Source organism: Carcharodon carcharias, chromosome 16 (assembly GCF_017639515.1).
Source record: "Carcharodon carcharias isolate sCarCar2 chromosome 16, sCarCar2.pri, whole genome shotgun sequence".
NCBI lineage: Eukaryota > Metazoa > Chordata > Chondrichthyes > Lamniformes > Lamnidae > Carcharodon > Carcharodon carcharias.
The window spans coordinates 14,123,482-14,147,848 of NC_054482.1; the positions used below are offsets into that span (position 1 = coordinate 14,123,482).

Here is a 24,367-nt window from a genome sequence, read left to right on the forward strand (position 1 = left end):
CTCTCAGATCGCATGCACTGGCAGCTATTCAAGCAAGACAGCCACATCAGCCAAACATACCTAACATCACTCACTAACTCCCCTTTCTTGCAGGAGAAGGTGGCGCATGGCAGCAGGCAGTAGGAAAGAACAAGAGGGGGACAACTGCATTTTTTTATTCAGATGAAATGTGGGTGGAGCTAGGGAGGTCAGCATTTATCGGCCATCTCTAGTTGCCTTTGAGGTAGTGATGGTGAACTCCCTTCTTGAATGCTGCAGCCCAGGTGATGAATGTAAGCCTACTGAGCTGTTTAGCAGGGAGTTCCAGGACATTGACCAAGTGGCAATGATAGAACAATGATGTATTTCAAAGTGAGCGTGTTGTAAGTCTTGGATGGGAACTTGCAGGTGGTGGTGATGTCCTCATTCTTTTAGGTGGTAATGATTCACAGTTTTGGGAGGTGTTCCCAAAGACCCCCATGGAGGAGACAGTGTTGGCCATCCTGAAAGGGGTATTGCTGACACCATGACCAAAGGAAAGCTAAAATTATTGGTGATTAGGGTGTCTGCATACTAAATGCTCCTTCTGTCTTTCTATTTCTTGTTCTTCCCACAATCTCTTCTGAACTGCAACCTGCGTGTATGCATGCTTTTCTCACCTTCTCCTCTCCCATCACCACAATGCAACCATATACTGTTTTAATTTCAGATACCCAAGACCTGGAACTTTCCCAGTGAAATAAAGAGAAAAGAGACTGATACTCCACGTAGCTTAGAAGCTAGAACAGAGCAGGGATCTGCTATGGTGAGACACCAAACACAAGCATGCAGGAGTAGGACAGGGGGAAAGAATAACCGAGGTGCCAGCTTGCTGGAGGGAGAGGTTGCACTCTAGTTCTGCAGAGGATTCAGACGAGAACTTTGATAGACTGACTAGGCTACAGAAGAAAGCAGATGAGTGTACATAAACAAATGCTTGACACTGGAAAGCTTGAACAAAATGTCAAGGAGCATGAAGAAATCCAGCACCAACTTGGCACTGGGCATTGTGTAGCATTTGGAGCCCATCCTTTCCAGCTCACTGCCACCTCCTCAAGGGCAGTTAGGGATGGGCAATAAATGCTAGCCTAGCCAGCGATGTCAACGATCCATAAATAAATTTTAAAAAATGAATGGGAGGTCGGCTCCATCATTACATCTGTGGAACCTTCTGTGATGCAACATCTGATGGCCGATATCACAGCTTCCTTTGCTGCACAAAAGGCTTTCAAGGTTTGAGTGGCGCAGTGGATGATCAGACTGCTGTTATCATGGCTCTAGATAGCATTGTTCAAAGGGCTTACAGGGTGTTACAGCAGTCCATCCATCTGTTCTCCAACAGACGCTTAGGATTGCTGAACTGTCACCCTGGGAGAGTGGCAGTGATTCCATGGAACACAAACCCGCTGTTCTCTTTCACGATGACAGCATTCCTACTCCCACTCTCCCCATGCACTTGTGTCAGCCAGTTGGTTCAGATTGCTGCAGCTCAGGCTGAGATAGTGCAGTCTAAAACTGAGCTCTCTAAGCCCAAAGCTACTCATCCTCCAAGCCGTTAGCAGTCTCAGTTTAAGGTTAGCAGCCTTCCAGCACCTTCTGCATCCAATGGGGAGGCACTGCTTTGGAGCACTAGAATAGGCAAAGGCACGAAGGGAGTGCATGAAGAAAATGAGCTTAATTTTGTATGCATTATGTAATGAGTGAATTTATGAAATTGGATTGGAATGTGTAATTCAGGTAGTTTTTAATTGTTTCTTGTCAGAGAAAGCACAATGAGATAATCAGTGATAGAGGAAAGATAAGGAATGTGGGACTATCGGTGAATTGTGGAGTGTGGTTGAGGTTACTGGATGAATAATCTGATCACGTAGAGACTGAGCAGAAAGGGGCTATATACCTTACTGCCTCTCCTACTCTTCCTGATCCTCCACTTCCTGTTGTATTTCCTCTACCTTCTCCTCCTCCTCCTCCTGCTTCTTAACTACTTACCATAATAGGTGATAACAAAGACTGTTCCCTCATCATTGCCAGGCTGTGCAACATATTACCACTCAGCTGAGTACTGTAGGATTCTTCCTGAGCGGAAAAGACAGAGGAAGCATTGCTTGAAGAGGTTGATTTTGTGTCCTGTAATGTTCCTGCTGTGCACATATGTGGGTTTTGGATCAGAGTCCTAAGCCATGTCATTAGTGGATAACCCTAGTTGTCCAGTAGCCAGCCTTTGGCTTATATGGTAGTTCAAATACAGGTGGCACAGAGGACTAGTGCAGAATGAAGGAATCGTGACTGCTGCCAGGTTAATGGGCATTGGCCTGCATGAAGCACTGACTGTGGCCACACATCAGCTGCAATGTAAGGGAGTGAAATCCCCTTCAGTTTATGAAAATAGCAGAGTTCACATGAAGCACACTTACAGTAATGTACGTGCAGAAATTGGCACAAGGGAAAGACTGCAATCCATGCAAAGCCTAGCCATCGCTCTGCACATTTTTCTCTGGAAAGAGGGAATGAGGTAAACTTATTTCTGTGGGCATAGGAAGCCTCAGTGCCCTTGAACAGCAGTGCGCTGCAGACTGCATGATGTTGCTTATATCGCCAGCCTGGAAGAAGCCAGATGAATAATAGTTAAGAGCCACAGTCACCTTGGTAGTTACAGCTATCCTTGCCCTGCTTTCAGCTTGCAGTTCTGGCTGCAGCAGTTGGCAAATTTCAGTCATGACTTCTTTGGTGAAGTGAAGACATCCGAAGTATTAGTCCTCACTGAAGTACAGGTAAGATAGTTGTTTCCTGAAGACCTTAGGTGGATATGGCCTTGTGCTGAGAGCCCTTCTACCCATTCCTCCTCCACCTTCATCTATCAGCTTGTCCTGCTCTGCATAGCCTCCCTTCATTCTTTCAGTCATGCTTAGTTCCTAGAGGAAGCCCCACAGCTTATTTCAACACAAGGTTTTAAATGATCAAAAAACTACTTCAGCCCCAGTCAGACCACTCTCTGTAAACAAGGCAAACTTTAGCCAAATACAGGAAATCTCCAAAAATATGCACAATTGCACCAGTAGCCTGAAGAAATAATCTGGTAACCAACCTGTAATAGTTCATAATCCATTTAAATAGCACTGGTGGTGAGGGCTCCTGTCCACAAAAGCAGAACAAATCTAATCCGACCAATTATTGCCCATCATTCTACTTTCAATCATCAGCAAAGTGCTAGAAGGTGTTGTCAACACTGCTATCAAGCAGTACTTACTCAGCAACAACTTTCTCACCATTGCTTGGTTTGAGTTCTGCCAGGGCCACTTGGCTCCAGACCTCATTACACCCTTGGTCCAGACATGGACAAAAGAGCTGAATGCAAGAGATGAGGTAAGAGTGGCTACCCATTTGACTGAATGTGGCATCCAGGAGTCTCAGCAAAATTGAAGTTAATGGGAATCAAGGGCAAACTCTGCACTGGCTTGCACCACACCTAACTCAAAGGAAGATGTTCGTGGCTGTTGGAGGTCAATCATTGCAGTCCCAGGATATCGCTGTAAGAGTTCTTCAGGATAGTGCCCTAGGCTCAACTATTTTCAGCTGCTTCGGCAATAACTATCATAAGGTCAGAAGTGGGGATGTTTGTTGATGATTGCACAGTATTCAGTCCCATTCAATGTAGACCATTTGATTGGAACGCCATCCACCACCTTGAACATTCACTCCTTCCACCACTGGTGCATAGTGGCAGTAATGTGTACCATCTACAAGATGCACTGCAGGAATTCGCCAAGACTCCTCCCAGAGCGCCTTGAAAATCCATGACCTCTAACACCTAGAAGCAGTACAGCGGGTACATGGGAACACCACCACCTGCAACTTTCTCTCCTAGTCACACACCATCCTGACTTGGAGACTTATTGCTATTCCTTCACTGTTGCTGGGTCAAAATACTCCCTATAACAGCACTGTGGATGAACCTGCAACACAAGGACTCTAATGGTTCAAGAAAATGGCTCATCACCACTTTCTCATGGGCAATAAATGACAACACCCAATGAATGAATAAGAAAAATCCATTTAACGTCATGTTCAGCTGAGGTTCAGACACAGCATTAGCTGGAGTTTAAAGTTTGAAAATGGCAGTATAAGCAGCAAATCAGCTAGCTGCATTACTTGTTGCTAGCGGTGATTAGCCACCTACATACAAACCCCTTTACTAAGAGTTCATCCTATCAGAAGTGTGCAGACACATCTTGAACCCCATTTTCAATCCTTAAGTGACTGTATAGAGCCTAAAAGAACAGCACAATTTTGCCTCCTTAAAATAATTCATGCAAACATTCTTTATGATCAGACTGAAACGAAACATATGCAAATATTGGACGAAACTGTTGATCTGATTATAGGTCTTCTGATTTTTCTTTCCTGAATTTGGGGCAAAAAATCAGCTGAGGGGAAATTCTTTCAAGACGTTTGTTTCTGGAAATTTAAGGGTTTTAATCAGATAAAAGAGGTTGACTTATGAGGAAAGGTTGAGCAAGTTGGACCTATACCCATTTAAGTTTAAAAGAATGAAAGGTGATTTTATTGAAACGTAAGATTCTGAGGAGACTTGACAGGGTAGAGGCCGAGAGGATGTTTCCCCTCGTGAGGGAATATAGAAATAAGAGGCACAGTTTCAAAATAAGGAGTCTCCCATTTAAGACAGAGATGAGGAGGAATTTCTCATCTCAAAGGGTCATTAATCTTTAGAATTCTCTTTCACAGAGAGCAGGAGGCTGGGCCATTGAATACCTTCAAGGCTGTGTTAGATAGATTTTTGATCTACAAGGGAGTTAAGGGTTATGGGGAAGGAGTTGAGGCCTAATCACATCAGCCATCATCTTAAGTGATTGGCTGAGCAGGCTCAAGGGGCCGAATGGCCTGCTCCTATTTCTTATGTTCTTATGTTGTGTTCTTATGTTCAAAACCGTTTTAGAAGGAACAAACAAGCAAAATACTTCAAATAATAGGTATGGGCAGTAAATGCTTGCCTTGCCAACAACCTCCACATCCTGAGAATGAATAAATGCTTACAAATATTCTCAAACAGTATCATGTCAAAAGATAGTAATGTGCATCATTAGCTGAGTCCTCAGCTCCTTGTACCCTCAGAATCTGCTTCAGTATGTGATGCAGAGAAAACAATGGTGCCCTCTGTTATTGCTGCTGCTTGGTAAACAGAGAAATGTGCCAAATAGGGTAAGTGATACAACACTCTGCAGTATATCAAATAGGGGGTTATATGTTTAACTACTTTTGGAATTTGTATTTCAGAGGGTAATTATTTGGATTAAACTTAAATTCAGAATGCTTATTTGAAATTCTGTGCATTATCTTTTTGTTAATTGCAATCACACAACTAACAGTTGCAGATTTGCAAACTGAAAATGTGAGTGTTAAATTCTTTTAATATTTACACATACACACAGAGGAACATAAGTAATGTAATACTTTATGTTCAGAGTTCCACACTGATTTTCTTAATTTGATCATTTTTAGAGCAATTCCTTTTAATTCAGTTGCCCAAACATTTCACTCACATGGTTGGAAAGTATGAATCATGGAAATATGGTCAATGCAACTTTATATTGTTTTAAAACTTAAGGAAGTCACATTTCAAAGTGATTAGACTACAACTAATTTGAGGACTTCGTAATTGAAACTTGATATTAGAATTTCATTTTCAAGAGTCACAAAACTCTTCAAAATTTTGTTTTTGCAGTGCTGCCCAATGATTGATTATGTCCTTAGATACTTATTTGAGGGTACATGTGAAAGAGGCCCTGAAATGATAAACCAACTTTTTATTCTCTCTTTTCTTTGAGCTACAGGGATCTCCTAGCTGATGATTTTAGAACTTAATTCTCACCCACACCAACCAAAACAGGGATATAATTGGATTCAGTGCCTATAGGCAGCTGCTTTGAGTGTCACTTCCTGGTCACTATTGTAGCCACTAAAATGGAAACCGTATTTCATTATTCCTTTTTTGTATCACCTATTTGCAGCTTTTGCCCGTTTCCTTTATATCCTTTTGTCTCCCAGCCTGTGGAATGGTTACAGCTCTTTGCTTTTGTATAAGCCCTTTCTTCACCAACACTCAAGAGGCCATTGAGGACAAAGCAATCTACTTGATTGACATCAGATCCATCAGCCTAAATATTCAGTTTTGCCACCATCAGCTTACCCTTGTTACGGCATGTACTATCTACAGGGTGTGCTGGAACAAGTCACAAAGCTTTTGTGGGAGCACCTCACAAACCTGCAACCTTCATCACCTAGAAGGCCAAGGGCAGCAGGTGCATGGGGACATCACCACCTGCAAGATCTGCCCTAAGTCATTCACAATCTGACTTGGAAATATATTGACATTCCATCATTGACACTCTGAAACCCTCTACCTAACAGCACCTTCATTACATGGACTGCATTGATTCAAGAAGGTGGTGCATCACTATTTTAAGAGGAGATGATGGCATAGTGGTAATGTCATTGGACTAGTAATCCAGAGGCCTGGGCTGGCGCTGGGAATATGGGTTCAAATCCCACCACAGCAGCTGGTGGAATTTGATTCAATTAATACAATCTGGAATTGAAAAGCTAGCCTCAGTAAAGGTGACCATGGAACTATCATCGATTGTAGTAAAAACACATCTGGTTCACTAATATCCTTTGGGGAAGGCAGTCAGCTGACCTTACCTAGTCTGGCCTACATGGGACTACAGACCCACAGCAATGTTGTTGACTCTTAACTGCCCTCTGAAATGGCCTAGCAAGCCACTCAGTTCAAGGGCAATTAGGGATGGGCAACAAATGCTGGCCTTGACAATGACATTCACATCCCATGAAGGAATATGTTAAGAAATTCTCAGTGCAACTAGTAATGGATGATAAATTTCAAAATGAATGAAGAAATAGGTCTTCTACTTAGGTGTCTTGTTATTTTTTAATTAGGAAAAACTAGTGAATAAATGTGCCATCCTTCAAAATAAAAGTTTTATAAAGCCATATGACCATGGGCAGAATTTTCCGCTCGTCAGGCAGGCCTGACCTGAGCAAGCATGAAATCATGTGTGATGACATCACGGGCCCATTAAGGCCATTAAAGTACCAACTGAATTAAATTTTTCGCTGCCCGTCCAACCTAACGGTTGGTGGGCAGGCGAAAAGGCCAAGCGGCCTTTGGATTTTTTGTGAAACCTCATCCATAGGTGGGATGAGGTTTCATTCAGCGATTTTAAAAAAAAAATTTAAAATTTTCAAACTAATTTCTAACATGTCCCTGCTCATGTGACAGAGTCACCTGAGGGGACATGTTCTCAGCATTTTAAAATTCTTTATTTTCGTTGTTCAAAATCTTCATCTCCCTGAGGCAGCTCTGTGCCTCAGGGAGTCTTTCCTGCGTGCACTCGCGCGCATGTGCAAACAAGTCAGTGTGGAAACTTGCACATATTACATCGCACATACACACAGGAGTAACTCAAGTAACTGCTATAAGAATTTATCACCGCCATTTTACGTTTGCATATCTGCTATTGATAGTTGTGTGATTGCAACTAACTGTGAAAAAAACATAACGCTTAGAATTTCAAAAAAGCATTCTGATTTTAAATTTAACCCAATATTTCCTTTCTTAAATATGAATTCCAAAATTAGGGTTAAATCCAATAAACCAATAAACTTTTGGGTCATGTGGCAGTGCTGATTTCAGAATATCAGCCATTTCTAATTGACAAAAGTTTATGCAAAGCCCTGATATAATTTGAATATTTTTCCTTAGCTTTTACATGATTTATGCTTTGCTTCTGCTTTTGCTTTATGTGGGTGTATCCCTCCCAGCCATGCTTCAGTTGAGATTGTGTGCCATTTTAGAGATTTTGCTCCTGCCAAGTTATTAACTCAGATTTGCTTTCCTCTTCACATAAACAAGGGAATAGAACACTAGACTTATTCAGTAGTGCCTTTGTTGGGTATAAATCAGACAAGTAAGTTAAACATTCAAGTTTCATAATTAGCTGTATTCTGGAAGTACAGTTTTACTTTGCACAAAATAAAAGGACATAAATTCAGGTCAATTTTAAGACCTTGCACATTTTTATGGAGCATTTAATGTAGAAAGCAGTGCTTTCTGTATTTCTGTCATTGTGCTATCCATATGTTTTTCATAGACATTCCAGCCTGGGCTGTCTTTAGTGATTATCTATCTTTTTAGTGATTGGTGCCCAAGTCCCTTTTTCATTTAGTGGCTGTAAGAAATTTATATAATAAATAAAGCTACACTGCAGAATAGAGGAGTACCATCTTAGCAATGAAAAGATTAATAGATCTTTATTAATATCCTTGCAGGTTACTTCTAATTATAAAACCTCTAGTTTGTGAAAAAAAATGAAAGACATAAATCCTATATGTTAAACGTTTGTTTTTTTAAATGTTTTACTGATATATTGTTGTTAACATAATTGTGTTTGTTAAAATATTAGAATGTGCTTTCTAACAGATGCCCTTGATTAAGCTATAAACTGGCACCAATGTAATCATTCAGATACTTATAACTAGACTAGCATTAGACACCACAAAATTTCACTATCATGCTGTCTTCTGTTCATTTCCCACAGATATCTCCATGTTGTCATTCCTTCATGTAAATATTTCCATACATAATTTTACACACATTTAATTTTCAGACAGTACCAAACATGGAGGGCTGGTTGAATCTGAAAGAGCAATGCGAGAATATCAAAATAATTCAAAGAAAAATATCTAGGTGGGCAGATCAATGGTAGATTTAATATAGGCAAGTACCGGGGAAAAATATTGGGTGACATAATGAATTTTATCAAATAACTAAGGCTGATGATGTTCAAAGATATTAGTAGACTCAATGCTTAATATGCCCAATCATTATGAATTGGCAACCAACAAGGCAAATAGAATGTTTAACTGTATAATCAGAACAGTAGAGTATAAGTTGGGAAAAGTTATACCCGCTTTGTCTACATTGTCCAGTTCTGATCACTGAGACAAGAGCAGCAACTTGCATGTATATAGCACCTTTAACATACACACAAGGGAGGCAACACCTGGAGGCAGTTGAGACAAGAATCAGGAGATTCATTGTCAGGTTTTGGGACTTTTTTGACCAATTTCCACTGATAAATTTGGATTTGTTTTGGGTTTTGTTATTGTGTTCATACAAGTTTTTCAAAAACGGACTGAGTAACAAGATGATTAAAATACAAATGAACTAGGCCCTGAAATTGTTTCCCCAAAGACTGTAATCAATAAGCTATTTGTTACCATAATTCAGCATTCAATACCTCACACCCCCATTGTGTTGAGAAGGTCCCTGCTTGGTTATTCAACAGGAACTGTTTGGAGTAGGCACTCTTCGTGGATTGTGAACACGGCGACAAAAAAGACATCGATGGTCAGGCTTTTAATTTGAATGCCAAGAGGGCAAGCTTTTACCCTGCTCAAAATGTTAAGATATAGGATGGTAGAAGTAATTCTGTTTGCCAAGCAGGGTGATCCACTGAGGTGGAGATGTGGAAGATGTTCATTATTTTATTATTACATAAAGACAAATTCTACTGATTGAATTAAGTAGGTCCAATCAGAACCATTGCTTTGTGTACTCATCTGCTGTCAAATAAAGCTACTCAGTGATTCATATCTTGCCTTGCCTTACCAGGTTTTTTCTCTGTTTGCCTTTGAAAAGTTGGTGGGGCGCATGATATTCCGTTCAGATCAGAAGGGGACTCTTGTTACACTCCTAGGCAATGCTGTTGTGTAAGTGGATACTGTGTAAGTCAACGCGTAAGTCAGCTCCAGCATATAACGGGAATGAGATCCATTAACAAGACCACCCGCGCCACCAAAACCGACATTTACAGCAGACTTGAATTAGTAGCAATTGGTGGCAGCTACCTGAGATCCTGAGATGTTCCTGTGGTGAAGGTGATTCAGAACTTTCTACAGGGAGCTGATAAAAAACATGAAATTTAAAAGACGCCCAAATTAAAAGGAGTTTTGATTGAATTAGCAAGATTCTCAGTTAAAGAGAAATGCCAAAGACAGGGAGTTTCAATCAGAGCTTGAAGAACGCAAGCAAGAAACATTATACTAAGAAGAATGCAGACAGCAAGGGGAGGGGGGAACAATGAGAAATTGAGGCCCTCGAGAGGGGGCATCACCGTGCCCTCAAGCTAACAGAGAGATGGATAGTCATTTGGTAGTACAGAACTTGAGTATTGCTGAAAAAAGAGACATGCTGTCGAATGTTTTTGACTTGAACTCATCAGAACAGATTTGCAAGAATACCAGTTGTAAAGGGAACAACAATTTATACTGCATGAGAAGAGAGTGCTGATTGGTTGGAAAGTGGACTCTGATTGATAGAGGCGTTACCAAGGGAAATGCACCAGGGTATAGTTATCTGCCGAGCTTCTATTTAAATTCAAACCAGATAGGTCGACTCTGATTGACCAAGGCATTGCCATTGAGAATGAACCAGGGAATGGCTGTTCCCCTAACTTTTGTTTAGTTGAAAAGGCACAATGCTCCTTCTGTCTGCAAAGAACAGGGCCCTGTGTGTGAATATATGTAGCTTCTAGTACATGTAAGTGAGCCACGCCGCGAGCCTGACTGATAATCTTAAATTGGTTGTCAGTGTAATTCTTAGCACAATCAGGATTATTTAGCAAGTGCAGTCCAATCGTGGAATCACATCTAATGTTGGACACTATGTTTTGATTTTTGCAAGTGCAGACTGGTTGGGTACAGTGAGTACTTTGCCAGTTGTGAACAGCCGAAGGGGCATGCTGTTTATACGATCTGCCATTTGTTGGGGGGCCTACATACCTAGCATCACATCAGCACTGAAATTCATTATTCTTTTGTGTGATGGGAAGAACATATTTTTGGCTTGACAACAGCACCCTACTAGTGGAGAATACCACTTGAGTTGCTACTGCAAAGTATTAGCATGAAACAGCTGTCTTCACCTGATGCTCAAATTTTTGAGACACCTTACCCTTCCAGGGTAATCTGAGGTAAACTGGGCAATTTTCAGGACTGAAAGCAGCGGCTTTAGGCCTATTCATGAGTTTGTACGATATACAATGAGCAATGGTCTGATCAGGGTAGCCATTACCCTGCAGGATAACTTTGATGCTCCTTATTTCAGCATCAAGCTTGCACAGTGAGCAAATAGCTCAGGACCTATTTACAAGGTTGCCGATAAGGCCAATCTTATAGTATGTGGAGCTGTAGGAATCCTTATGCTTACATTAACCAGTGAAGGTAGGCAGCAGTGGACAACCCACTGGCAGATTTCTCAACTAGCACGTCAAGGAAAAGGAGCTCATTTGACTGCTCCATTTCAAAGGTGAATTTGAGCGCAGGATGGAGCCCATTAAGGTGTGTAAGCTGCAGATTCAAGTATAGTAAACGTATAATCTACACATCAGAAATATCCAAGGGGTAGGAGGTTAGGGTGTCATTTCATCGGAGATACGTTTCTCATGGAAACAGGCAAAGATGTTTGTGAGAACTGGGCCTAGAGGGGATTCCATGGCGACACTATCCATTTGGGCATACATGGCGCTGTGAAAACTGACTCAACTGCACGAGTTTGCTGAGTTCATAAGTTCAATGAATACATTCAGACAATGGCGGCGCATCTTGATCGCCATGATATAGTGATGCAGTGCAAATATCTATGGCTTCTCTGAGTGGCACATCAGTGAATGGGCTAGCAATGTCAAACGAGTACCTGGACACGGCATTGCTATTGATATGCTAGTCCTATGTGGTCTCCGCAAAGGTGAAGGAATCCTTCACTGTGTATGTGGAAAACTTGCTCAGATCTGGTTGTAACAATTCGTCTGGCCATTTGGCCAATTCATGTTGTGCAGAACCAGCCGTAGGTAAGATAGGGTGTAAAGGGGAATCACTTTTAAGCATCTTGGGCAGCCCATACAGACACAAACGCAGTGAACCATGAGGACGAATCCTGTCAGATATACCACCCGGCAGTCATTCCTTTTACACAAGTCCAACCAGCTTTTTTGTAACTTGCTTTCAAGCAGGGCTGTCCAGTCATGCTTAGCGGCAGCTCCAATGGATATGAATTTGGACCCGTCATTAAGAATGATGTGCATTTTGTTGATATAGTCAAGCTTGTTAAGGATGACAATTACCATCCCTTTGTCAGGTTTATTGATGTGTATGTCCGGGTTGATCTAGAGGCCTCACAACGCTACCAGACATTTGTGCTGCATGTGTAAATCAGCAAGTCATTTGGTATCACGCAATATGCGTGTGCTAGATCAGTTAGATGTGCTTTCAGTGTCTTCAGTGGTCACTGGTTTGTGGTGGGATAGCTGGGTGTAGAGGAGTTTGAACTCAGCCAATTTTGTCCGCTGAAGACACTGAATCCTTGAAAGCTGGCATAGCTGATCTGGTGCATGCATATTGCGTGATACCGAATGACTTGGCCAATTGTCACATGCAATGTGAATATCTGGTAGCGCCGCAAGGCCTCAAGGCCAACCCAGACATACCCTGACTGTACTCAACCAACCCTTGCTCATAAAACTCAAAACATAGGGCAGAATTTTGCCCTCGTCGGGCGGGCTGAACAGGGATCAGGAAGCTGACCGCCACCCGCGATCGGGGCAGGACTGCAATTTCACACTGGTGGACCAATTAAGGCTCACCCAGCGTGAAATGCACGCGGCATTGCTCCATACTGCCTGTGTGTGGGGTGGTGGCAGGAGGAGGGTGCACACTGGAAAAGTTCGCAGAGGCACAGAGCTGCCTCAGGGAGATGAACAGTTTCGAAAATGAAAAATAAAGCATTGTAAGATGTAAGAAAACATGTCCCCTCATCACATGAGCAGGGACATGTTAGAAATTATTATGAAATTTTTTTTTAATGACGGAGCGAAGCCGTGGATGAGGTTTCACAAGAAATGAAAAGGCCACTTGGCCTTTTCGCCTGTCCGCCAACCAATTGTTAATGGCTTTAATAGGCCTTTTAATTGTCGGGAGGCATGCTGCCAACTCCCGCACGCGCCCGCCGAATGAAATATCAGCCAGTGCGCGATAATGTCCGACAAGCAGAAAATTCTGCCCATTGTGTCCAACATTAGGTGTGATTCTGCCATTGGACTGTGCTTACTAAACAATCCTGATTGGTGCTAAGAATTACATTGACAACCAATTTAAGATTATCAGTTGGGCTCACAGTGTGGCTCACTTATCCATGCTAGAAGCTACATATATTCACACACAGGGCCCTGTCCTTTACAGACAGAAGGAACATGGCATCGTGTTCAACTAAATAAAAGCTTGGGGGCAGCCATTCCCTGGTAATGCCTTGACAAATCAAAGTCAATCTGCCTGGCTTTGATTTAAACAAAATCTTAGTAGTTAACTGTTCCTTAGTGCATTCTCCATGGCAGCGCCTATACTAATCAGAGTCCACTTGACAACCAATCAATACTCTCTTCTCATGCAGTATAAATTGTTGTTCACTTTTCAGTTGGCATTCTTTCATAGCTATCCTGATGAGTGCAAAATGAAAAATCTTCGACAGCATGTCTCTATTTTCAGGGAGGTGGATGTGCAGCGAGTCTGCTGATTGGAAGTGGCGGGGGTGGGGAGGCACCATGGTGATGGTGGCTGTGACATTTTGGGCCTGCTACTTTATTAAGTCAAACCTTATTCCAAATTTTAAAGAGGAAGATGAAATGACCTGTTTTATCTGGGCATTAATTGTTAGTTGGTCATTATGTGGCAAAATGAATGGTCACATGATCACAATGTCACTAAATGGAAAAGCACTTGTAGATTTTCTCTTAGCAAACTTGTCTATAGCATAGGCAATGATAGTGTATCGTGTGTTATTCTCTAGCATTATGAAGTATACAGGCAGAAATATAAGAAACAAAGGAAGAATCTTTCAATACTTACAGGGAAATGGTTATCCAGCTCCAAGGCAAAAGATGTGGCTGGAAAATCAAGGTCTAACAGACCACAATGGTCTTAGCATTTAATATGAAGTGACAGATTTCTGGAATTACTTTTGAATGATTTCAGAACCTGGCTATTTCATCAAGTATAAAGTCTATTGAGCAGCTAGGCACAGATGCTGATCATTTTATGGCCTCACAATCATAGGTGGGAGACCAGGTGCCTCATGCCATCTTACTTGATTTGGGAATTGATGAACATTTCACACTATTGTATTGGCCCTGGACCCTTAGTCTGGCATTGGCCCTCCTCTCAGTTGTAAATGCAAGAAGGTAAAAAATAAAGACACTGACAATAAGTCAGGTTTTGAAGCAGAGAGTTGTGAAGACAAGATTTCAGCACAAAATATTAGAAGCTGTCTTGTTTAAATAAGACAAAATGACATTTTGATGTGGTAGAGCATTCATTCTTTTCTACTATACAAAGACCATTTATACTGATGACATTAAATTAGTCTGATCATAAGTGCAGCAGAGGCAAAAAAACCATGGAATTATTCAAAAACATTTGTATGTTCTGATAAGAGTTTGTGATGATCTTTCCGGATGAATGAGATCAGATGAGCTGAATAGAAGTAATCATCAGTATGGAGCTTGTGATCATGTAATACTAAACAAAGCGGAAAGCTTGAATCCCAGGAGGCACAATGGAAACTACCAAATGAGTTAGACAAAATATGTAAATAGCTCCAAGAATAGTATTGAAATTTAATATGAATATGTCAACTACTTGACACTTGTCCATATGAAATTTCATCTGCCATTGCTGTTGATGTGCCAATCATTTCAGAGCAGCAATTAACAAGCAAATAAAAAATTGAGCTATATAGACAAAACAATGGAGCATTAATAGAAGGAGTCTTTCTTAATCCGTATCATATAGTTGTTTGGTCAAAAGATGGGTTGAGTACTCTGTCAGTGCTTGTTACTGATTCGGAAGGGATATATTCCAGCCCTGGGAAACTTTGAAGAAGAGCCATTAGCTCCAGAGGCCTAGGTCATGATCAAAGACTTGGGCTTTTTAGGCTTAAGTAAGAGGACTTTTAAAGGATGTCATAGAGGTATTTAAGAAATAACTACAGAAAAGGTAAATCTAAAACACTATTTTGTACTAAACTAGTGACATTAGGATAAGGAGTACAATGGGCTTAACACGGTGAAATGCAAGGTTAATATTATACACAGTGATTAATACATGGAACTGACTTTTAGCCTGGATAGTAGGGGAAAATCATGACATTATTTAAAGAAGTTAGAGGCTGTTACTGGGAGACTGTATGGTTCTGGCAGGTCAGATGAGGTAAATGGTGTTTGTCAGTAGTGTGTGTCTTGGAATGTTTTACTGAATCACCATGAGGGCATGGAATCTTCACAATTCCCTAGCTGTCTCGTTTCCAAATTCAGCTAGATTATTAAGGAAGGTGCTGAGCAGAAAATAGATGCTTCTTAACAGACGAAGAATCATAGAAGCAAAGATGGGAAATCAGTAGATAAATTTCCTTTCCAACTGTACTTATTTTATTGGAAATGACTTGGAATGAGTTGCACATTCACCTTCTTAGCCAGGAAATGCTGTGTTAAAGGTGTAATATAAATATTTTACATTGCTTTTAAGTTATTACCCCCTGAATTTCAAGTGCAGCATTTGTCACCCTAAGCATAAAGGCTATTTATCTGAACAAATATAAAACCATTAAATAAAATAAGTTATGACACTAATTAAGCTAAATTACATAAAGAAGTTGAAATATAGTCGATAAGGCAACCAGATAAATATTTTTAGACCAACAAGGTGAACTTATTTATACATAAATGATTGAATTAACAAAGTCAAGAGTTGCCTAAAACTTTACTATTCCAAATGTAAAGCATTAGACAGGTTAGATATACAGTCTCATAGAATGCACCTACGATTCATTGCAGTTTGAGAATGTGTTAACTTGAGGCAATAGCACACAGCCATTTCACTGAAATCAACTGAATTCTCCACATAGAAAAGAGCTCCCCCTGGAGAAATTTCACAATTTTCCTCACATATACCAGTTGCAAATCACGATCACTTGAGTAATGTTTTAGTTGCTTCTATTGCCTGTAAGTATCCAGAGCACGCTGTTGTTCGGCTTGTGACCTTAGTCTGCCATCATTTTGCAGTGCTGTGGTTCATGTTCATTTTGGTAGGGACTGTTTTTTTAAGCAGCCTCTATCAGTAAAAGGCTGTCTTGTCTTATTGCTGTTGAGAATTTTTTGGTTCTACCCAACAAAAGTAACATAATGAAAAGATACAGGCTGAAGAGTGCAGTAAGCTCAGAGATACATGAAGTGATAATAAAAATGGTTAATTAAAAACATTTGATAGACATTGCTTGTCCATTTTCTCTAAAACGGAACCCTGGAAGAGCCATCATTGCATGTTGAAGTTATTTTGAAGAATTTTGTGCCCCATTACAGTGAGCAAGAAATGACCCTTGGTGAGTTAAAGTCCACGAGGAGAAGAACATCTGCAGCTCAGTCAAATAAATTCCAGGCACCAAGGATCACTGAGGAAATCATCAGGATGATTGTGTTTATATTCATGTATTTAACATTATGTTTTTGTCAAATGGACTGACACCTAAAACTTGTCTGCTGAAATTTACAGCAATGATTTGTACAGGAACATTTAGGATAAATAAATTGAAAAGTGTTATTTCTGAATTATACATTGCTCAAATTTGGAAAGTGGGCATTTTGGCATTGCTTTTTGTGCTGTAGAAAAGCATAAAGTGTTTAAGCGTAAAACATGAAAGCGCCTTACTTTGCAGAGCTTGGTTTGGAAAACATGCAGATGCCTTGTGGCAGGAGGCCCCTACATTCCATTCAAGCTTGCAAGAGGGGGAAGGGATAAGGAGGGGCGTAAACTCATACATTTAATATCGTTTTTCATTCTTGCTCTTATGTCCGAAGGCCTCCCCCTTCACTCACTCGGCCCACTATAATCTGGCAGTCAGACTCATCCTGACTAAATTAATAAGGCAAAGCTGTGACTTGCAACTAATGCTGTTTTCTGACTTTTAATAAATGAAAAGCAACTGAGTACTGCTTGTTGTTACAGTAAAATAACAAAATGCAGAAAAGATGCACAAATAGCTTGTCTTAAAATGACTTCCTCTACTCAGATTCATTTGCAGCAGTTGCTTTCAGTAACTTTTAACATAATTTGTCACGTCAGTTATTTGCTGTAATTAAATTGCAGAGAATTTTAAACTACAAAGAATACGCACAAAAAATTCAAGGGCTAACCTGAGTTTGTTATTTTGGATAATCTAAATTTGCTTGATAGTCACCTGATTTTATTGCAGTTAATGTCTACAGTTAAAGGGGGAATTCTAATCTCTCTATAGAACCTGTTGAAGAATATCTACATTTAAATAAAGGGAATCTTTCAAATATTGTTTTACTGATTTTCAGCATGGTGCTATTTGTTTCTCGAGCTGCTTTCCTTATCTTTTATTTTACTTGGTACTTTTGCTCATCTCCGTTCAATTGCAAGGACAGGCTTTGAGGCCATTGCACATTGCTGTGGTGGACAATGGAGCCAAACATTTGTTTTTGCAAAGCTAGGCAGCAACAGCAACATATTTGTGAATTAGTGAGCAATACCAGAAGATTTTATTATCTGACACAGCTTAAATTGCAGCCCTCACCAACCCTAATGTGAAGCCAGTGGCCTAACCCTTTATTAAAGTAGTAAGCGAAATTAGAAGGCAAAGGAAGCAAAAGTAAGCATCAAATAGGAACCGAATGCAGAATAATGTTGAAAAGACAAAGTTAAGGGCACTCTATCTGAATGCATGCAGTATTTGCTATAAGGTAGATTATTTGAAGGCACAAATAGAGGTAAATGGGTATGATTTAATTGCCATTACGGAGATGTGGTTACAGGTGACCAAGACTGGGAACTGGATATTCGTCATTTAGGAAGGATAGGCAAAAAGAAAAATGAGGTGGGGTAGCGCTGTTAGTAAGGGATGAGATCAGTACATTAGTGAGAGATGATCTTAGATCAAGATGTAGAATTAGTTTGGGTGGAGCTAAGAAACAGCAAGGGGCAGAATGGGTGAATTCAATTTACATATAGACTGGGTAAACCTAATTAGCACTAATGCTGTGGAGGACAAATTCCCGGAGTGTGTGCGAGATGGATTTCTGGAGCAGTACATTGAAGAACCAAGTGGGGATCAGGCTATTTTAGATTTAGTATTATGTAATGAGAAGGGCTAATTAGTAACCTTGCTGTAAAGGATCCTTTAGGAAATAGTGGCCATAATAGGGTAGAATTTTACATTAAGTTTGAAAGTGACATAGTTCGTTCTGAAACTAGGGTCTTAAATCTGAACAAAGGTAACTGGTATGAGGAGTGAGTTGACTATGGGGGAGTGGGAAAATACAATAAAAAAATTGACAGTAGACAGGCAATGGCTAGTAATTAAAGAAGTATTACATGGTCTACCGTGAATATACATTTCTCTAAGACACAAAAACCCAACAGGAAATGTAAAACAATCGTGGCTAACAAAAGAAGTTTAAAACTACATTAGATCAAAGGATGTGGCTTATAAGGTTTCCAGAAAAAGTGGTAAGACCGAGGATTGGGAGCAATTTAGAATCCAGCAAAGGAGGACTAAGAAACTGATTTAAAAAAAAGGTTAAAGAGAATATGAATGCAAGCTGGTGAGAAACATGAAGGCAGATTGTAAAACCTTTAGGAATGTGAAAATGAAAAGGTTAGCAAGGACAAATGTGGATTCATTACGGGTGGAGACAGGAGGATTCATGATGGAGAATAGGGAAATGGCGGAGAAACTAAACGATTACTTTGTGCCTGTCTTCAGAGGAAGATACAGGAAATCTCCCAGAAACAACAGGAAACCAGTGGGTTTGTGAGAATAAGGAACTGAAAGCAACTAGTATTCATAAAGGGATAGTATTTGAAAAATTAATTGGATTGAAGGTTGCTAAATCTCCTGGACCAGATGAGCTATGTCCCAGAGCGTTGAATGAGGTGGCTATTGAGATACTGGATGAATTGGGTGTTGTCTTTCAAAATTCTAGTCTGGAATGGTTCCTGCAGACTGGAAAACATGTAACCCCACTATTTAAGAAGGGAGGGAGAGAGAAAATGAAGAAATACATTCCTGTTAGTTTGACATAAGTAGGAGGGAAAATGTTAGAATCTATTATAAAGCATGTAATAACTAGACACTTGGAAAATAATTATATGATTGGGCAGAGTCAACATGGATTTATGAAAGGAAAATCATGTTTGACAAGCCTGTTGTAGTTTTTTGAGGATGTTACCTGTAGCCTGGATAAAGGAGAGCCAGTGGTGTGGTGTATTTGGATTTTCAGAAGGCTTTTGATAAGGTTCCACACAGGGAGGTTAGTAAATAAAATTAGAGCACATGGGATTGGGGATAATATACTGGTATGGATGGAGAATTGGTTAACAGACAGAAAACTGGGAGTAGGAATAAATGGGTCATTCTCAGGGTGGCAGGCTGTGACCATTGGGGTCCAGAAGGATCAATGCTGGGTTCATAGCTGTTCACAATCTATATAAATGATTTGGAATGGAGACCAATTGTAATATTTCCAAATTTGCAGATGACACAAATCTAGGTGTGAATGTAAGTTGTTCATGAGTCACTCGAAGTTAGCATGCAGGTACTTCAAGCAATTAGGAAGGCAAATGGTATGTTGGCTTTCATCGCAAGGGGTTTGGAGTACAGGCATAAAGATGTCTTGCTGCAATTGTATAGAGCCTTGTGAGACTGTACCTGGAGTATTGCGTACAGTTTTTGTCTCCTTATCTAAGGAAGGATATGTTTGCCATGGAGGGAGTGCAACAGAGGTTCACCAAACTAATCCCTGGGATGAGAGGGTTGTCTCATGCTGGAAGATTGAGGAAACTGGACCTGTATTCTCTAGAGTTTCAAATAATGAGTGGTGATCTCATTAAAACTTACAAAGTTCTTACAGGGCGTGACACTGTAGATGTAGATAGGGTGTTTGCCTTGGTTGGTGAGTCTAGAACTAGTGGACGCAGTCTCAGAATAAGGGGTAGGCCATTTAGGACTGAGATGAGGAGGAATTTCTTCACTCAGAGGGTGGTGAATCTTTGTAATTCTCTAGATTCAGCTGTATGACTGCTTTTCGTAAATCTGACTGTTTTACCTCAATTATAGGGTTTCGAGACTTTTGTTAGGCAGGATGAAGATCTTAGTAAATTATATTGAACCTCTGAGTTATGGCTATATCTGTTACCCAAACCTTGAGGTCGTTTTGCACCAGGCAGTTTTCTGAAGTCCTAGACCCCATTGCAGTGTGGAGTGCATGGATACTTCCCTGTCACTAACATGATTGAAATACTTTGGACGGAAAACAAATAAGGAATGCTTGCAAAATCAAACATTTTTTGTAAGTTTATATGGACAACAGGAGATGTCAGGCATTCCTAAATCCAACACAACATTCCCAAGACTGTAATGCTAAGAATGGTCATCATGTCATGAGATTGAAAATTGTGTGCTTAATTTGAAATTTGTACTTCATTGACAATTATCTACTTCCTTGATACTGTGTCTATTTTTCTTGTACTTGTGCGCTAATAGCATGATGTAACTGATTTTGATACAATCTTCTACCTTACTGTTTGCAAAATATTAACATATATGTTGGTGTGGGTATTAAAATCCACTTTGACAGTGAGCATTGTTCACTTGATATTTGTTTTGAAACGGGCAAGTACGAAACTGTATTTAGCCACGTTGCATAATTGTGTAACAAGCAAAGCAAAACTTTATGAGCAGGATTTTCCCGGCAGGGGAGGGGGCCCACTCGCCGACGCGTAAAATGAGCACGCGATGACGTTGGACGGAACTCCCAATGTCACCCTGCCCCATTTAAATTTTCCGGTAGGCGGGGCTCAGCAAAATCAGCTGCGAGCCCGCCAACCTGTCAATGGTTAATTGAGGCCAATGACAGAGTTATTAAACTGATTAATGGATGGGATAAGGTTTCATGTAGGTTTTTAAAAATTTTAATGACGTTTTTGTAAAAATTATGGACATGTCCCAACTCATGTGACAATGTCACATGAGGGGACATGTTAGGGAAATTTTATTTTTCTATTGTTAGCTTTTTTACATTCAGAGCTGATCTCCCTGAGGCTGCACTTAGCCTCAGGGAGATGAGTGCGCTCTGTTGTGTGCATGCGTGAAAGAGCACACTCTCGATTTTGGGGTTCCCCCTGCCCACACAGGAAGCGCTGTGCTTGCCTGCCCTTTAACTTTGCCCCCGACGGGGGGAAAATCCTGGCCTATGTGTTTTCTTAGGTGTATTTCTCAATATGTAGTGAGATGCTGATGCTAATACGCTGCTCCAATCTCTCTGCTGATTTGCTTACACAAATATCACTTAACCAATTTATTATATACTAAGCAAATTCTTTGTACTATTTTTTAGCAAAAGCAAGAAAACAAAAATCTGCTCAAAATATTCATCAGGTCAGACAGCATCCATGGAGAGACAAACAGAATTAATGCAACAAAAACAGAAAATGTTGGAAAAATTCAGCAGGTCTGACAGCATCTGTGGAGAGAGAAACAAGAGTTGACGTTTCGAGTCCGTATGACCCTTTGGGTCAACACGGACTCAAAACATCAACTCTGTTTCTCTCTCCACAGATGTTGTCAAACCTGCTGAATTTTTCCAACATTTTCTGTTTTTATTTCAGATTTCCAGTGTCCACAGTATGTTGCTTTATTTTCATCAGAACTGCAAGAAGTTAGAGATGTAACAGTTTATAAGCTGGTACAGAACCAGGAGGTGGGAATACATGACTGTGTTGGTGCTGGATTCTGCTCTTGCCCTGAATTGGAAAATTTCATCAAGTTGCTTCCAGTTTCTACTCCTCTGTTGTTTTCACATGATTTATGTCTGACTCTTCCATTCCTCAACTTTTCTATCTCTATTTCTAGGGGTAGGCTGCCCACCAATCTCTACTGTAAACTCATTGACTCCCACAGCTACCTTAACTATACTTTCTCCCACCCACTTCCTGTAATGACTCTATTCCATTCTTGCAGTTTTTCTATCTTTGTTGTATCTGTTCTGATGCTGCAACCTTCCATATCAGTGTTTCCGATATATCTTCCTCTTTCCTCAACTGAGGAGTCTTCACCACTATAGTTGACAGGGCCCTTGAGCGTGTCCATCATTCCCACACTTCTACTCTCACCACTTACACTCCCTCCCAGAATCATGGTAGGGCTCCTCTTAACTTCACCAGCCCACCCCCACCAGCCTCCACGTTCAACTGATCACCCTCCACCATTTGTACCACTTTCGGTTCACTGCCGCCACTAAACGTCTTCCTCTTCTGGCATTTCGAAGGGACCATTCCGTCTGTGACAGCCTGGTCCACTCTTCGATCGTCCCAACAATCACTCCCCTTACCCCAGCACGTTCCTGTTGAATCACAGGTGTTGCAATTCCAGCCCTTTTATCTCTTTCTTTTCCACCATCCAGAGCCCCAAACACTCCTTCCAGATAAAACAGCAATTTCCTCATACTTCATTCAACTTAGTATCGTGTATTTGTTGCTCACAATGCATTGGAGAGACCAAATGGAGATTGGGAGATTATTCGGCTGAACACCTCAATTCAGTCTGCAAGAATGACCCTGAGCTCCTGGTCGCTTGCCAATTTAATTCTCCAAACCTCCCTCAGCCTCCTAGCTCCACTGATGGCTCAACACAAGCTAATGGAACCACACCACATCTTTTGATTAGGCACATTACAACCTTCCGAACTCAATGCTGAGACAATCAACTTCAGATCATAACCATTGTTCCCATTTTCTCGGACATTCATTAATGGAGGATGGCTGCACCGGAACTGCTGGTAGTGGTGGAGGTTTGAGCTGGGGATCCTCTAACCATACATAGGCAATAGCATGGTCCACATCGCTGGAGTCTACCCACTTCTCTTCCACCACATTCCCAGGCAGAGAAGCCTTCTCCTCTTCACCAGTTTCTCTTCCTTTGTTACTCTGCTGTAACCATTTACACATCTTCTGGACCACTGTTCCCTCTAACTTCTGTTTGCTGTGTATGACCAGCTTGGTCTCTTTATGCAGTCTCTTTAAGATTGACGCTTAGCCGTGCATGCACGAAGCTTAAAGTGAACGTTGCTTTTGTGTGATCTCTTTGGTCCTTGTGTGGCACAATCCCATTTGCTGCATGGTCGCGTAGTTTAGAGGGATTATTGCTGTGGATCCAGCTTTTGTTTCTTTACTTGTCCCATCAGAACCTTTTTTTGCCTTTGCACCATCTTCCTGTTTGTCATTTAATTGCTACTGTTTTCCACCCTATCACTTTTACCTTTCCTACTCCCACCACACTCCACATATTCCCTGACTCTGTCCTTTCTTATAAAGTGTGAAATCTCCAACTTCTTCCAGTTCTGATAATGTTTCAACTTGGTGACCTTTTAGCTCTGTCTCTCCACAGATGTCTAACTGTATTGTATTTTAGTCTCTCAAACTCTGCAAACTAGTAATTTGGCGAGATATTTACATCTGGACCTCCATTAACTTTAGTTTTACCTGCAGATTATTTTTTTCTTTGGAATAATTATAATTTCAAAGATATTAAAGAATAAATGAAGAGTCATCGGTTTTATTAACCATAGTGATGCAATATCCTTTTGTTGACTTGTGAATTTGTTGATAGAGGTGGTTCTTTGGTTAGTTTCTGTAAAATACAAATCAGAACATCCTCATTTCATTTACAGCTGTCCTATTATTCATGCTGGTATTACATCAGTCCAGACTTTTTGCTCTAGGTTTAGAATGCTCATTTCATTTGCAACTCATCTCCATTTTTTTCTCCTTTTTTATGTTTAGGCGTCCCGCTCCGGCAGTTCCTGGAAGACCTACTTCATAAAGACACTGAGTTAACTTATATCCATGTTTATAATGTATTTGTATTTTTTATTTGATTTATGTCATGCGATTGCACTATTTTCCATGTATATAACTGTTAACTTTATGCTGATAATAAACTCAATTCCATTCTAAATTGTGATGTGCTTTTTGGTTTTAACATTTTGATTTTTGATGTTGTAAAAAGAGACTTATATTTATTTTGCATCTTTCATGACCTGGGGACATCCTAAAATGCTTTACAGCCAATGATGTACTTTTGAAGTGTTATCACTGCTGTAATATAGGAAGGAACAGGAATCTCCCACAA

At 40.5% G+C, this 24,367-nt stretch overlaps 1 protein-coding gene across 1 annotated transcript in view; it reads left to right on the top strand.

Moving 5' to 3' along the window:
• The window catches only part of dnm3a (dynamin 3a), a 270,163-nt gene extending 246,018 nt beyond the window's left edge, over nt 1–24,145 (top strand). The window contains exon 21 of the mRNA XM_041208391.1: nt 24,019–24,145. Within this exon, the coding sequence (XP_041064325.1) occupies nt 24,019–24,058 (40 nt within the window). The 3' untranslated portion in view covers nt 24,059–24,145. The remainder of the gene's footprint in view (nt 1–24,018) is intronic.
• Nucleotides 24,146–24,367: the final 222 nt, after the last annotated feature.